This window comes from Empidonax traillii, unplaced genomic scaffold, assembly GCF_003031625.1.
Source record: "Empidonax traillii isolate 1590-97213 ecotype Southwest subspecies unplaced genomic scaffold, ASM303162v1 scaffold1971:size99068, whole genome shotgun sequence".
Lineage (NCBI taxonomy): Eukaryota > Metazoa > Chordata > Aves > Passeriformes > Tyrannidae > Empidonax > Empidonax traillii.
In genome coordinates, this window is record NW_020957164.1 from 29,528 (window position 1) to 45,639 (window position 16,112).

At 62.1% G+C, this 16,112-nt stretch overlaps 2 protein-coding genes across 2 annotated transcripts; both read left to right on the forward strand.

Annotated features, from left to right (window-relative positions):
• Window positions 1-1,233: 1,233 nt before the first annotated feature.
• CERS1 (ceramide synthase 1) lies at window positions 1,234-11,926 on the forward strand. Its single transcript, XM_027909162.1, has 7 exons — window positions 1,234-1,455; window positions 8,213-8,372; window positions 8,847-9,027; window positions 9,496-9,657; window positions 10,203-10,350; window positions 10,902-11,050; window positions 11,523-11,926. The coding sequence occupies exons 1-7, from the start codon at window positions 1,234-1,236 to the stop codon at window positions 11,563-11,565; spliced, it is 1,065 nt and encodes a 354-aa protein (XP_027764963.1). The 3' UTR covers window positions 11,566-11,926.
• A 755-nt stretch (window positions 11,927-12,681) lies between these two features.
• Window positions 12,682-14,898, forward strand: GDF1 (growth differentiation factor 1). Its single transcript, XM_027909165.1, has 2 exons — window positions 12,682-13,553; window positions 14,074-14,898. The coding sequence occupies exons 1-2, from the start codon at window positions 13,286-13,288 to the stop codon at window positions 14,868-14,870; spliced, it is 1,065 nt and encodes a 354-aa protein (XP_027764966.1). The 5' UTR covers window positions 12,682-13,285; the 3' UTR covers window positions 14,871-14,898.
• Window positions 14,899-16,112: the final 1,214 nt, after the last annotated feature.

Consider the following 16,112-nt stretch of genomic DNA (forward strand, 5'->3'; position numbering starts at 1 on the left):
TGGCCCTCAAAGGGCTCTTTGTCCCCTCCCTTGGCTCTGCAGCTCCTTTCAGTGAGGGGTTTATTCACGGCCCGGCCCGGGGAATGAATGTTCCCTTTGTGGAGCTGTCTGAGGGAGACCTGAAAGGGGCTTGTGTGCTCAGGGCAGCCCGTCCCCACTTGATGGGCCGTGATAAATTGACTTAAAAATGTAAACAATGAAAGCGAGTGGCAGAGCAGGAGCCGGAGGGGGGAGCGGTGGGACCCCGGGGGGGGGAGCCAGTTTGTGTTTTCCCACTGCTGCCCCGGAGCAATGAGAGGTTCCAGGGGGGAACCTGGATGGCTTTAAATGAGATTAAACTCATTTCTAGCTTGTCTTTTCCTCTCCCTGCCAGCTGGTTGCAGTTACAGCTCGATGGTGCCTGTGATGATGATGATGATGATGATGATGATGATGATGATGATGATGATGATGATGATGATGATGGAGGTGACATTCAGTCTTCCAGCAGGGGTGACCTTCGGGGAGGGCGTGTTTGCATCTTACAGGTGCAATCTTACATCTCATTATTCCAGACCTTTGAACTGCAGCAGGTGCCCAAACTGAGCCCGTGGGACACACCTGGTCACCTCTGGGAGGGAGGGAGATGGATCTGCTGCTCCTCCAGGGCTGGTGCTCAGAGGTAAGGGGAAAATAACCTGGAGAAACATTTCCCTTTGTGTATTAAATGGAAAAAAAAAAAAAAAAGGTGGAGAGTGAAAAAAACGTTGAAAGGAGAAGGTCTGGTGCGAGATTTTTAAGGTTTGGTCTGGGAATTTAAGGTTTAGTCCAGGGTTTGGAACACGGAGCAGCTCAGTGGTGTTGGACGGTGCTGCGGGGACCTCCCACCCCCACGACCGCCCCAAAGGCGCCCCCGGGCGCTCCTCCAGCGTTCCATCACCTCTTGAGACCGAAACATCGCTCTTTCTGCCCGTTCCTCGCTGCTGGAGCGGCTCCAGCCCCGCTCTCCCAGCTCGTCCTCCGGCGTTGTCGGGACACACACACACACAAAAAACCCCACCAAACCCACTCCGCAACCTCCAAGAACTCCCTCCAGGAGCCTCTGCCCCCTCGGGGAGCCCCGGCAGAGCCCGGAGGGGGCCGGGCCGTGGCGGGGGGCGGCTCTTGTCGCCCGGTACCGGCGCGGGGGGGGCCGCGGTCCCGCCCGCCGGAGCCTGCGCGGGGCCGCGGGCGGCGAGCGCGGCCGTGGCAGCGATGCCGCCTCCGGAGCCCATGCCCGGCTACGGGACCCTGCTCCGCCGGGGCTACGGGAGCCTGGCCGAGGCCGCCCGGGGCTGCGGGGACTGCGGCTGGGAGCTGGCGAGGCGGACCTGGGCCGAGAACGCTCACCTGGGCTGGGCGGAGGTGCTGCTGTGCGGGCTGTGCGCGCTGGGCTGGACCGCGCTGCGCTGCGCCTGCTCCCGCAGCATCTTTCGGGTCAGTGCCGGCCGCGGGGGACGCGGATGGGGATGGGGGGCTACCGGGGAGGGGGGGTGGAGGTCTCTTTGGGGTCGGCCCCGGTGCCGGTGGGGTGCGCGGGGAGGCGCGTTCTGTGCGGTTCGGGGGTGGGAAATGCACCCCACGCCTCGTCCCTCCACGGCGGGGCTGCATCCCGGAGGAACGAGCATTCCCCCAGCGCCGGGAGAGCCCCCCACCCTCCCCCGGCGATCCCTTCCCCTCCGCGTCCCCATCGCTGCATCCCGACAAGGCTGAGGGTTATTTCTTCCAGGTTATTCCCTGCCTTCCCCCGCGGCTGTATCCTGGAAAAACGAGCATCCCCCCCTTCCCCGACCCCCTTCTTCCCCCCTCCGCATTCCCATCACTGAATCCCGACATGGTTGAGAGTTATTCCTTCCAGGTTATTCCCAGCTTGTTCCCTGCCTTCCCTCGGGGCTGCATCCCGGAGGGAACGCGCATCCCCCCGCCCCGGGAGAGCAACCCCCTCCCCCTTCCACATCGCCGTCACTGCATCCCCACAAGGCTGAGGGTTATTTCTTCCAGCCTATTCCCGGCTCGTCGCCTTCCTGGGGGGAAGGAGAGGGGCGTGTTTCTCCCCCGGTGGTTTGCATGGAAAATGTCCTTCCCTGCCCGGTGGAGGGAAGGAGGGAGGGAGGGAGGGATGGCTGGGGATGGCTGGCTCGGTGCTGCAGTGCCGCGCTGACCTTCCTGCCAGCGTGGGGATGCAGGGATGCTCCCGGCCGGCTCTCCCAGCCCCCAAAGGGGTTTGCTGGCCCTCGTCCCCCTCTCCAACGCGGCCCTCTGCGAGGGACAGGCCGAGGCAGGACGTCCCTGAGCAGGAAGAGCGGCTCCGCTTCGTTTGTCGCCGTGAAAAACATGTGGAGGGAGGGCAGAGCTCCCCCCTCCTTCCAATGGCTCTTCCCAGCCCGTTCCTTCCACGCTGCTTTCCTAGGGAGATGCTCAGGACTCTGCTCGAGAGGGCTTTAAAGGCAGAAGCAGAGGGGATGGAGGGTTTGGGGTCAGGGGACAGCCTTGGGGACACAGGGGGACACCCTTTTCCCACCTCCCCACCAGCACAGGGACACAAGGCCTTGAGCAGCTCCAGGACAGGCCTCGTTCATTCCCTGGCTGAGCTGCTTCCCCTGGAGGCTCCTCATGGATCAGAGGCAGTTCCTGCATCCCTGTCCCCAGCTATCCCAGCCCTTCTGCCCTCACAGGGGCTCTTCCTTTGCTCATCCACTGATGTCAGGCGGGTCCAGTCAGAGCCCTCTGGAGTCACTTGAAGCTGCTGAAGTGGTTGTAGGTGAGGAATGCGCTGGGGGGTTGTGTCAGGTGGAATTTCCCCCTCATTCCCTGCACCCCTGGCTGGGATGGGCAGCATCCAGCACCTGGGAGTGCTGGACTGACCGAGGTCTGAGGTAGTTTTTGGTTACAAGTCCCTTTCTGCTCCCGTTCCTCCCGGCCTGAGGCCCCTCCAGAGCCTGGCAAGCAGCTCCTGGGGGTGGTGGGGGGCACCACTGGGGTGCCCTTGGAGGGTCGTGGCAGCTCCTGAGCTGGGAAATGGGTCACCCTTGTAACTGCAGAAGGGCCAGGGGGGTTGCTGGGAGCGGGTTCCAGTGGCTCCATCTGCATGTGTGATCCTGATGAGATGCCGAGCGGGGTTCCAGCGGCATCAGCTTTCTCCCAGTGCAAGGGCAGAGGCAGCTCCCCCTGCACACACCTGCCTCAAAAGGATGGGAAGCTTTCCCCTCTCCTTCACGCTGCTGGAGTTGCCCTGGGAGAGGATGGACGTTGTGGCTTTCCCCTAAATCCCATCGGGAGATCAGTGGGTACCTCGTGGCCCCCGTGGGGGGCAGTGTCAGAGTGGGGTCATTCGAGGGGGGGGGACATCAGGGAGAGAAAACCCTGGGAGGGAACTTCTCCCCAGCTCAGGACTTCTCTTCCCTGGGCAGACTTGGAGCCTCTTCCTCCTTTGGGCCCTCTTTGTGTTCCCTGCAGGAACTGAAAGGCTCGAGGGGGGGGGTGAAGGTTCCCTTCCCTCCCAGACCATAAAGCTCGTGCTCCTCTGCCCCTGAGGAGGAAGTGACTCTCACCACAAGGGCACCAAGTGCACCTTGCTGAGCTCTGGCCCATGAGAAACGAGGCTGTTAAAGCCTTCTTTGTGGAAACCTCGGTGTGAGCGCAGAGAGGGGTTGTTTTGGGGTGGGAGGATCTCAGTTAGCTGAGGAAATGAGGATTGTGAGGCAGGGAAGGACCCCCAGGGTCAGCTCTGCTGGGGTGGGGGTGTCCCTGCAGGGACCTGAGGGGTGGAACTGTCCCCTCCAGGTCTGGCCTGAGGGTCTGGGTTGAATTCTGAGTGCACAGACAGGATAGTGGATCTGCAGGAGCTCACTGGGGCTGCAAACCACCTCCAGAATTTAGGATTCAGCTGCCTCCAGGGCAGTGCTCCCATCCCTGGAAGCCTCCTTGGGTTCTGCTCCTTTGGTGTCCGAGCTCCATCAGTCCCTGCTGTCCTTGGTGAGTCCCCTGTGTGACACCAGCCAGCCCTGAGGAGTTTGATTAAAAAGCAGCAACCTGAGCCCCTCTGTGTGTGTTAGTTAAACACCCTGGAGGGCACCGAGGCTGATCTGCTGAAACAGGACCAGGCAGCTCCACTTGGGAAAGGCTGGAGCACCTGGAGCTCAGCCCGTGCTGGTTCTCCTTTCCTGGGCCAGGGCAGTGAATCCAGATGGGTAAAAACACCTCTGGATTCAGGCACAGGATGGGCTGGAACAGCCAGTCCCAGGCAGAGGCTCCCAGCCCCTCGAACCACCCCGAGCCACCTCTGCTGCTTGGGATTGAAATCCCTGGAGTGAACTAAGAGTAAGTCCCCTGAGTGAGGAAAATCCTCTCAGTGTACAAGCTGGATCTGGTGGTGGGTCAGGTGTCCCCTCCCCCCTCCCCCCCCGTGGATTTGTTCTGCAGTGGGTGAATGTTCTCTAGTTTTGGCCCAGACACCTGCCAGCCTTTTTTTTTGTGTGTGTGTGTTTCCCAGTGGTGTCCAAGTCTGGAGGACGTTGCAGTGTCCTCTGGAAGGAGAAGCGTTGTGTGCAGGGTTGGGAGAGAGGGGCAGCTGGACAGGGAGGGTTCCCTCTGCCCCTTCCAGGGGTTTACACCCCTTTCCTCCACCCCACGGTATGGTCAGGGTTTATTTTTCCCAGCCCCGGAGGGGGATGTGTGACCCGGGGAGGGGGATGGGGTCCCCAAAAACCCACCACCCAACACCGCCCGAGGGCAGAGACCTCCCCCTGGGGAGGGGGGTGGGAGGAGGCTCCGCCGTTTGTCCTCGAAGCACAAACGCTGGGAAACTCCAAACGGGACAAAAGCCACAACAATGGGCCCTTTCTTCCCTCCCTGGAGTGAGGGGGCTGCTCTCCCTGCACTGCTGTGTCAGCACCGGGGCTGGGCCAGGGGCTTCCTCAGCCCCCGCAGCACCACGGGCAGCTCGGAGGGTCCTCAGGGAGAGTCTCCTGCTGCTTTTCTCTCTTTAGGGGCGAGGAAGTGATGCCTGTTCGGGTTTTATTTTATTTTTTTTTATTTTGGTATTGTCGTGGTGCCCTTTTCCACGTGTTTCCCTGGAAAAGCGTTGTCTGGGAAACTGAGGCCCCGGGGAAGCGGCGCCTGCAGGGATGGGGTGATGGGAGCTGGAGCTCCTCAGCCCGTGCTCAGCTCCTTCCCTTCTCCTGGTGGGGTGACAGTCACTGCCCCGGGGTGCACAGGCTGTGGAGAGCCCTCTCTTTGGGTTTGGAGAACGGTGGCATTTTACAGGGTTTTCCCTGAAAAAAGGGCAGGGATAGATGAGGAATGAGGAAGGAATTCCTCCCTGGGAGGGTGGGGAGGAGCTGGGATGGATTTCCCAGAGAAGCTGTGGCTGCCCCTGGATCCCTGGAAGTGTCCAAGGCCAGGTTGGAGAAACCTGGGCTGGTGGGAGGTGTCCCTGCCCACGGCAGGAGGTGGAATGGGATAATCTTCAGGATCCCTTCCCACCCAAACCAGTCTGGGGTTCTGCAGGCTCTGTGCCCCATCCCTGGGGTGGCAGGAGGTACAGGAGCTGGGGACAGAGGGGACAGAGTCACAGCGCTGGGAAGCCACCCAGGGCGCTGTGGGCAGCTCGTGGCAGGGGCAGGAGCTGCCGGTTGTGGCCGGGGTTTGAACGGGAGCTCTTGCTTGCTCATCGCCACCATCATCATCATCCTCATCTGCATCCAGTCAAAGCCGCTGTGGAGCTGCCAGTTCCCGGCGCCGAGGGTGCCCCGTGCCAGCCGTTCCTTTGTGTCCCTCTGCGGAACTCGCTGTGCCCGGGGGGGCCCAGACGTGGCACGGCTGGCACTGGGCCAGTCCCCGCTCCTCAATTCCCAGCCCATCCCCGGCGGGAGGAGCCGCGTCCTGCGGGCCGTGGGTGCGAGGGGACTGACTCGCTGCTCTCCCCTCCCGCCCGCGGCTGCGAAAAGGGAGAGAAAACGCGGTCGCTTCTTGCTACGAGTGGTTGTGGGGTTTCTTTTTTTGACGCTCGAGAGGGGCTGTGGGCAGCGACAGCTTCCATCCGGCTTCCCTTTGCGGCTCCAAACCTTCCTCTCTCTGCACGTTCTCACCCCCTGCTCTGCTCCTTCCCCCGCTCCAGCGTGCCGGGGACAGGCCCTGCCCCCAATTAACTGTTAATTGTCCCCAGAAGGTGCCTGGCGAGGTTTGCGTGGGGAGGGGGAGGCAGAGGAGGTTGCCCTTTAAGCGTTCCAAGAGCCCTGGGCTCTTTCAGCCGGAGCCAGATCCGCTGTTCCCGACTCGCAGCCCCCGTCACCCTTAGCAACAGGCATCTCTGCGCCGTTGCCATGGCAACGGCAGCCGGGTGACGGGAGGACAGCCCCCACCTTGCTCATCTCCACCCCCGGGCTCCGTGGCTTGTGCTTCCCCCCCCACCCCTCCCGCTCCCGGCCCCGGGGACATTCCCGTGTCCCTTCCCCGTGTGCTGCTGGTTCTCTTCCCGCCCTTCCCTGTGCTCTCTCCTGCATCCTGGAGCACCCTGCTCCTCTGGAACGTGTCCCTGGTGCCCACGGAGCTGGATCTTTGGAGTGCCTTCCCCCCCGAATCATCCCAGGATAAACGGGGACCTGGGGCTGTGCTCAGCATCCCTAAAGCACCGGTGGCTCTGCCACGGCACAGTGGGAGCTGTCCCCGTATCCCAGCTCCTTCCAGTGCGTGGAGACACAAATAATTGATGCTTTCTGGGCTCGGGACTTTCTGTCTCTGCATTATTTATTCACCCTTCGAGCTTCCTCCTCTTTCTCCCGCCGTGGCTCCCTCTGGAAGAGCCCTTGGCAGCCGTTCCTGCCCTCAGCCAGAGCCACGCTCTGAATGGGAGATGCCTCTGGCTGGAGCCTCCTGGGGCTGCTGCTCCCAGGCCTGAGCAGTGCCGGGAGATTCAGAGCCTGGAACAAAGCACTTCGAGGCTGGGTCAAAGCTTGGAGTGGAGTCCTCTGAGAACTGGACCCCGAGAGGGGCTAAAAGCCAGAGCAGCCACTGCCTGGGGACAGCTGGGGCCTTAATTTAGCCCTGGGGCTTCGAGGGGCTGCAGAAAGTGCTGACCTGGGGCAGGGTACAGTTACTTTCCAGGCATTTTGTTTTCCTCTGCAGCTTATCTGGCTGTCCCTGAGGAGCTCCTGGATGGACAGGGGGGGCTCTGGGTGTTATCAGCGTCCCCTCCCTGGGCTGGGGCTCCCCTGCTCCTCCCCGGGGGGCTGTGCAGGGGGGCTGTCAGTGCTGTGAGGAGAAGCAGAGACGGGGCCTGGCATTGCTCAGCTGCCAGGGAGGGGAGAAGAGCCGTGCCTGGAGCCCCCTGAGAGCCGGGGGGGGGACACAATGCAGGGTGGAGAGGAGACTGCTCCGCTTCCCTCCCGCAGGACTGAGGCTCTTCAGAGCTGGGGCTTTGCCTTCCCTGTGATTTCCAAGGTGTCCCAGGTGGCCCCTGTCACCCCTGGGAGCGTGGGGAAGGCGGGGTGAGAGAGTTTTGTTCTGATTCACACAAGCAGAGCCCCCCCCGTGCCCCATCCCTGCCCTTGGGGGGGCTTTGCCCTCCCCTCTCTCTTTCCCAGAGGGGTGGGAAGGTGCTGAAAACCCCAGGAGGGGAAACATCAGCGAGGTTTCAGTGCTGGGCAGCTGGGAAAGCTGCTGGGAAAGCGGGCCCTGCTGTCCCAGCCTTTCCTGCCCCTTTCCCAGTGCTGGCTGGCACTGCCCCTCTGCCCAGGGCTCTGCAAAGCCTTTCCCTCCCCAGCTGAAGGCTCTTCCCTGGAAGCTTTTGCGAGGTCCATCTGCCCAGGATGGTGCTGTTACAGCTTCCTCTCCCGGCTTTCCCCGTGCTGGTGGGGGCTTTATTTTCATTTTATTCGTTATTGTGTTATTTTATTGGTTATTTCTAGCTCTGCTCAGCCTGGCTCCTGGAGGCTGGAGCAGTGCCTGGGATGTGGGATGCCCACTGTGCCAGGATCCAGGGAGGATCTCCAGCCTGGTTTTCTCCCCCCCTACCCTGTTTCAGGCTCTCTCCAGCCCTCTTTGACCTCATTCCTGCTGTAAGGAAGGCCAGAAAAAAGGGGTTCCTGCCCCTGGAGCAGCACAAACCTCTGGGATAGTTGGGGAATCTCTGCCCTGAGCTCCTCGAGGCCTCTCCTCTTGCCCTTTCTGATGGTTCACCCCCCTCTCCCTGCAGCCCTTTGGGGAATGGTGTAACCTGCAGCCCAAAGATGCTGCCAAGATGCCCGAGAGTGCCTGGAAGCTGCTTTTCTACTCGTTATCCTGGTCCTACGGCGCCTACCTGCTCTTCTTCACCGACTACCCCTTCTTCCACGACCCCCCATCTGTCTTTTACGGTACAGTCGGAGCCAGGGGGGGATTGGGATTGGGAATGGGAATGGGAGCTGGGGTGGGTGAGAGAAGGAGGAGACAACCCCTAAATTTGCTGTTCCCTGATGCTGTGGGTGCAGAGAGGGCACAAGGGGCTGGCTCTGATTGTTTCTTTCAGAGAGTCAGCAGGGGGGGTGGAGGGGGTTGAGCAGATTAATCAGGAGGGAATCGAGTTGTGGGATGGTTTGGGGGTGGAAGGGGCCTCGAAGATCACCCTCTGCCCTGGGCAGGGACACCAAATCAAGGCTTCTCTCTCGGGCCCAGCAGGAGGGTTGATGCCAGAGGCAGAATTTGGGGGCCAGGGTAGCTGGACCCCCCCAATCCAAGCCCTGGCTGAGCTGGGAGGGACCTGCAGCCCCTGAGCCTGGCGGGGGCTCCCCGGGGTCTGCACCCCACAGGCTCTGGGGCTCACCTGGGCGTCCCTGTGCCCCCCTCCCCAGGCTGGAAGAAGGGCATGGACGTGCCCACGGACATCGCCATCGCCTACCTGCTGCAGTGCAGCTTCTACGGCCACTCCATCTACGCCACGGCCTACATGGACACGTGGCGCAAGGACTCGGTGGTGATGCTGCTGCACCACGTGGTGACCCTCACCCTCATCGCCTCCTCCTACGCCTTCAGGTGAGGCCCCTCTGCCCGCCTGGGCCTGGGGATGCACGGCCTGCGGGAACATCGCGGGCACAGGGAGGATTTGGGGGTGGATTCGCCCCTTCCTGCCCCTGAGGGCTCCTGAGCCCCCCTCTGAACTGCTCGGGGGGGTTTGCTCCCAGTGTGATGGACTCAGGGCTTGGTGTGGGTTCTCCCCTTCCTGCACCCCCCTGAGCCATCCCGGTGCCCCCCAGCCCCTGCACCCCTGTCTGGCTCTCTGGGCTGCTCAGGGACTCTGTGGTGGGCTCAGAGCTGGGTTGGTGAGGATTCTCCCCTTCCTCCACCTCCCTGAGCCATCCCAGATCTCCCCAGCCCCTGCACCCACCTCTGACTGTCGGGACTGCCCCTTGAACCTGCCCCCAGTGAGATTGGCACCCCCAGGTGCCAAACCCAGCCCCTCTACACCCCCCCCCCCACCACCTCCTTCCCTTTTCCCTGCAGGTACCACAACGTGGGCATCCTGGTGCTGTTCCTGCACGATGTCAATGATGTGCAGCTGGAGTTCACCAAGCTCAACGTCTACTTCAAGCACCGGGGGGGGGTCTATCACCGGCTCAACGACGTCATCTCCAACGTGGGCTGCCTCACCTTCAGCGTCAGCTGGTGGGTTTGACTCCCAACCCTCCTGCCCAGCTTTTGGGATCCCCCTCAGCGCCCTGGGATTGGTGTGATGGGAACGGGGCCCTTTCCAAGTGGGTTTGGGAAGAGGTTCCCCGCAGAGCTCGGCCCCATGCTGGGCTTGGAATCCCTCTGTAGTCACTTGGCTGGGCTTGGAATCCCTCTGTAGTCACCCTGGCCGTCTGTCACCACCCAAGTGCCTGTGAAATTTGTGCTCCCAGCATGACAAATGACCCCGGGGGAGGAGGAGGAGCTGCTTCCATTTTTTCCTGCTTGCAGGGCTGGAGCAGCAAGGAGCTGCTTCTCACCAGCAGGAAAAGGGAGGTTCGAGCTGTCCCAGATTCCCAGCCTTGCTGCTCCTCCTGGGGCAAGGCAGGAGGGAAACAGAGGGATGAAGGGTGGGGATGAGCAACTTGTCCCTCCTTGTCCTCTCGGCCCTGGGCTGCTCCAAAAAGCATCGAGAGGCTCAGTTTGGGGGAAGGTTTTTGGGGGATAAACTGGAAACCCACTCTGCTGCTCTGCCCTGGCAGGTTCTGGTTCCGCCTCTACTGGTTCCCCCTCAAGGTGCTCTATGCCACCTGCTACTCCAGCCTCCAGGTGGTCCCAAACATCCCCTTCTACTTCTTCTTCAACGCTCTGCTCCTCATCCTCACCCTGATGAACATCTACTGGTTCCTGGTGAGTGGGGGGAGCTCGGCCACCCCCTCACTTGCTGCTCCCTCCCCCCTGCCCGGGGGCTGCAGGGCTGGAGGGGGATTTGGAAGGGAGGAGGGAAGGCCTGGGGGGCTCCAGTGCTGGAATTCCGACATCTCACACTCCAGGGATCCGTGGGGAGGGAGTGATGACAACGCTGGGACAGGCTGGAGTTCCATGGGGGTGTGAATGTCCTGGCATCCCCCCTGAGCCTTGGGGAGGGCGTGGAAAGGAGGGATGTGGAGGGGATCACATCAGGCAGAGCCTGATTCCACCATCCCTGATTCCACCATCCCTGATTCCACCATCCCTGATTCCACCATACCTGATTCCATCAGCACTAATTCCATCATCCCTGATTCCATCAGCCCTGATTCCATCAGCCCTGACTCCACCATCCCATGGGACGAAATCAGGGGAAGGGGAGCTGCAGGGAATTCTACCCTGGGTCTGAGCCCCATCCAGGGAGGGGGAACAGCTCCAAACCTTTGGGATCTGTGCCTGAGGGTGTCTTTTCCCTCCCCCCCCCTCCCCAGTACATCGTCCTGTTCGTGGCCAAGGTGCTGATGGGGCAGATGCAGGAGGTGAACGACGTGCGCGAGTACGACGTGGAGGACACCGGGAAAGCCGCCAGGGCCAGGAAGAAGGAGGCTGGAATCCAACTGCCCAAGGCTCTGAAGGAAGGGTGCGTGGCCAGGGGGGTGGCACCCAGGGCAGTGGAAGGATTTGGGTGGGAGGGAACGTGCGGATCATCCAGTGCCACCTCCCGCCGTCCCAGGGTGCTCCAAGCTGGCCTTGGACACTCCCAGGGGTGACACACACGCAGCTCCCGTGGATGAGGGGAAGCTGCTGTCTCAGGGTTCACCCCCAGGCTGGGAGATGGGTGTGAAACATCGCTGCAGGTGCCGGGAAGGACTTTTAAATCCATTCCTGGGCCTTGCGGGGTGCCCACGCGGCTTTGCCCCGTGGATCCTCACCCAGCCCCTTCCCACGTGGGCCTGGCTCTGGGCTTGGGGCTGCTCCCTCTGAGCAGCACCTTGGGGTGCTGATCCCCCAGAGCAGCTCTGGCTGAGTGGGGGCAAACAGGACAATCCTGCTGGGACAAGGGGTGGGACAGTGGGTGTGGGGAACCCACCGAGTGCTCTGCTCCCCCACAGGCTGCACCTCAAGAACGGGCTCGTGAAGGACAAGAGGTTGTGAGGGCGGCGTGGCCGTGGCAGCTGCCAGGACCTGGGACTGACCAGGACCCTGCACTCGGAGCCAGCGCAGGAAAGGCCCAAGGAGAGCTCCATCCCTGCCCCCCTCCCCTCCCCTGCCCGGAGCCGGGGAGCAGATGCCACTGACAGGACCAGACCCCTCCTGGGGCTGTCACCAGGCTTCACCTGGTGCTGGGGGGGGCTTCCTGTGGCCCCCCCTCAGTTGGGAGACTGGTGGCTCTGGCTGGGCCAGGCAGGATTTGGAGCTGGCTTTGGGTCCCCCGGTGTCGCTGCTGTCCCTCCGTCCCTTCTCGGTCCCGCCGTGACTCCCCCTGACCCCCTTGTTGGACCCTCCCACCGACCCTTCCCCAGCACCCCCTGAAGGGTCTGGTGTCAAACTGAGGGGGTAGAACACCCTCTCCTCCCCTGGGAAGGGCAGCCCAAAGCCAGCCCTGCTCCAGCTGCCCAGGGGGGACTGGCGAGGTGATGAAGTGCCCTCCCGTGGGCTGCCCACCCGTGCCTGGGGCACACACGCTTCCCACGAGCAGCTCTGCCTGGAAAACCAGCCCTGGAGTGTTATTCCAGCCCCCTGTCCCTCCAGGAGACCTAATTTGCTTCAAAAACCAGTTCCAATCCCTGCCGAGGGTCCTGGACCCTCCCCGCTTGCTCAGAGAGTTCCTGCTGCTCCCTGCGTTGGTTTTCCAGGCAGTTCCAGCCTCAGAGGGTCCCCAGGCAGTGGATTCAGGGCGTTAATTCCGTGGTTAATTGCTGGGTTGGTGTTTCCATGGTTGGTTTGTGGGGTGGGTTCAGCTCCAGGCTCGTGGTGTGAGCCAGGGTGGGACATTCCTGGCTGGGGTTGGTGGGGACTGTGCCAGGCTGGGGCAGGACCCGTCACCTTCTCACTCACCTGGGCAGTGCCAGAGGGGTGGCAGTGCCAAGGGGGTTCCTTGGTTTCCCAGGGGGATTTGCAGGAAATGAGGGGGAGGTGCTGTCCCAGGATGGGGCTGAGCAGGGCAGGGCTGGGGGAAGGAGGGTCCCTGGTCCCTGATGGGGGGATAAACTCGATTTTACAGTGTTGGCTCTGAGCTGGTGGCTCGTTGGCCACGTTTCTGGGGGGCTTGTGTGTCCTGAGGGCAGGGTGAAGCAAGACTTGGATGGTTTGATGTGCCAGAAGTTGATGGCCTTGAGAGAGAAGCGTTGGGTGCTGTGATGGTGTCAAAAAGAGCTGATTTTAGGGGGGGGGGGGGGGGAAGGGGAGACCCGGCTCCATGTCTGCCCCTGGATCCAGGGGGGGGGAAAATGTACCTGCAGCACTTGGGGCTTCCCAGCAGCTTCGTGTGGGAAGAGCAGCCCTTTCCCTGCCACCAGGGATGGTTTTTGTGTGGGAAGAGCAGCCCCTTCCCTGCCACCAGGGATGGGTTTTGTGTGGGAAGAGCAGCCCCTTCCCTGCCACCAGGGATGTTGTTGTAGGGCCTGGACGGTGTGGAGATGTGGGAGAGGCTGTGGGAGCAGCACCAAAGGGTTAAGAGGCCCTGGGGAGCCTGGAGGGACTCACCCCCCCCCCCCCCCCACCTCTGCCCAATCCCCGGAATCCCTCTGTGCTAATTGAGCACTAAAGCAGATCAAAGGCTCCAATCAGGCAATCAACACCCCCCTGGCCCCGGTGGTGTCCAGGTCCCCAGCCTGGGGTTGCTGCTCTTTGTCTGGGGAAGGAGAGCAGAGCGATGTGGTGGCTTCTCCCCAGCCTGGCCTGGGCTCTCCTGGGCCCCGTGCTGGGGACAGAGCTGAGCCTACAGGAAAGTTTGCTGCTGAAATCCTTGGGCCTGAGCGCCAAGCCCAGCCCCAAAACCCCTGCCCCGGTGCCCGCCGTGCTCTGGAGGATCTTCCAGAAGAGGAAGACGCCGCCCCCGGCAGACAAAGAGCCCCTGGACGCCTGTAGGGTGGAGGAACTCAATGTCCCCGGCAACATCATCCGCGTCCTGGCTGACCAAGGTACACACCAAGGTACGGACACGCCATGGTTTGGGGATTTTGGAGGCTCCTCATCCTCTGGGATGGGAGGTTTGGCCTCGTTCCTTCCTTTCCCTGAGGCTGAGGGGGGACAGGGCTGTGCTGGTTTCCAGGAGGAATCCCTGCTGTGTGAACTCTGGGGGTGTAAGCAGGGGGTTGATCATTCACAGTTGAGGGGTGAGGATGCTGGGGCTGTGCCCTGCTCTGTCCTGTGGCCCCCTAAAGCCACCCAGAGGTGCTGGTTGGGCCCCGGGTGACTGGATTGGCCTGCTGGGCTCACGGGGGGTGGAGGTGGCTCCTCACCAGGGGGAAAAATAACCCTCTGAGCAGTGAAGCAGCAGCCAGAGGAGACGCTGGAGTGGCTGCAGCATCCCAGTGCCCCAGGCTGGAGCCCAGTTTGTGCCTCCAGCCCTTCCTCAAGGCCCTGCCAGGGGGCTGATTGCCCTCCCTGCAGCCCCATCGCCTCCATTCACCCCTACCTCTATTTCTCCTTCTCTGTCAGGCCCCTTCACCCCCGAGGAGCAGCCCCAGGGGTGGCTGTGCCTGCGGAGGCGCCTGCTCTTCAACCTCTCGGTGCTGGAGGAGGGCGAGCGCTTGACCCTGGCCCGGCTGGAGATCCAATTCCCCCACAACTCGTACCAGCCCTCCCTCCAGGGGCAGGCCTTGGAGCTGAGGCTCCTGTGGGCTCCCCGGGCATCCCTGCCAGGGGTGCCCCAGCGCAGGCAGAGGCTGCTGGTGGAACAGTCCTTGGCTCAGCTGCACAAGTCTCTCCTGTTCGACCTGAGCTCGGCGGCGCGGGCGAGCGGCGGGAGTTTGGGATTGATCCTGGAGATCTCGGCCGGCGAGGGGGCCCCGAGGAGCCCCTGCCCCGGCGGCGTCGAATCCTTCCAGGACGCCTCCCTGCTGGTGGTGACCCTGAGCCGGCAGTGCCAGGCCCCTCAGAGGAGGAGAAGGAGCGCCAGGCTGCCCCCTCTCACCCCCAGCAACCTGTGCAAGGCGCGGCGGCTCCACATCAGCTTCAGCGACGTGGGCTGGGAGAACTGGATCATCGCCCCCCAGGGCTACCTGGCCAACTACTGCCGGGGGGAGTGCCCCTTCCCGCTGACGGCCGAGCTCAACAGCACCAACCACGCCGTGCTGCAGACCATGGTGCACTCGCTGGACCCCCAGGGCACCCCCCAGCCCTGCTGCGTCCCCGTCAGGCTCTCCCCCATCTCCATCCTCTACTACGACAACAGCGACAACGTGGTGCTGCGGCACTACGAGGACATGGTGGTGGACGAGTGTGGCTGCAGGTAGAGGAGGATGGGGGGGTGGAACGAACCCCCGTGCTGGTGTTTCGAGGAATTTCCCGTCGGGGGGGGGGTGGGAGGGGTCGGGAGAGCTCTTTGGGGTGACGCGAAGGGATCGTGGCTGGAGCTGTGGTTTAGGGTTGGAGTTAAGGTGTGATTTAGGGCTGGATTTAAGGTGTGGTTTAGGGTTGGATTTAAGGTGTGATTTAGGGTTGGAGCTGTGGTTTAGGGCTGGATTTAAGGTGTGATTTAGGGCTGGATTTAAGGTGTGATTTAGGGCTGGATTTAAGGTGTGGTTTAGGGTTGGATTTAAGGTGTGATTTAGGGCTGGATTTAAGGTGTGGTTTAGGGCTGGATTTAAGGTGTGGTTTAGGCCTGGATTTAAGGTGTGGTTTAGCGTTGGAGTTAAGGTGTGATTTAGGGCTGGAGTCATGGTTTAGGACTACCTGGGTGCTGGGATGGGATTATGATCAAGCCTGGTGCTGGTTGCCCGTTCCCTGCTCCACGGGGGGTGGTGGCACCGGGCTGTGAATCCCAAACCCGCCCTGAGCCGCTGGTGCTTTGGGCTCCTCAGCTCAGCACCTTTTCTGGGGGCACAAAGGGGTTCTGGGGGTGAAATGGGGCTGTGAGGGGAGGAGGACAGAGGGATGGTGTGGGGGGCACGAGCTCTGTGTGACCAAATCCAGGACTGGTGTGGGACACAGGTGGGTTTCTGTGCTGGGGGAGCTCAGCCCTGAGCTGCTTTCACGCTGTGATGGGGTGTTTTGGGAGGGCAAGGGGTGACGTGGCCCGGGGGTGCTGGGTGGGCCCAATGCAAGGGAGGTTTTGCCCCCCCCAGAAAACCCCCCCTGGGAGCTGCAGGATGGATGTTGTGGCTGTGGTGGAGGGTGGGAATGGGCAGGGGGTCGGTGGCGTCTTCTCCCCTCCCAGCCCGCTGCAATTCAGTATTAATTTACCTCATTTGCAAAAGGATGAGCCCAGCGTGGCCTCTGTCCCTGTGTGTCCCTCTGTCCCTGGGTGTCCCTCTGTCCCCGGGTGTCCCTCTGTCCCCCTGTCCCCCCCAGGTGGCAGCCGAGCACCAGGCACGGGCAGAGCTCTCAGGCCCTTGCGCATTTTAGGGTTATTTTCGGTTTATTTGTTGCTCTCAGGCCCCTGCAGTGGTATTTACCGCCCCTAACCAGCAGCCCCGGGCAGCAGGGACCCAAACCTGCCCCATCTCCCCCTCAATGACCACTTTCCTTCCCCTTCC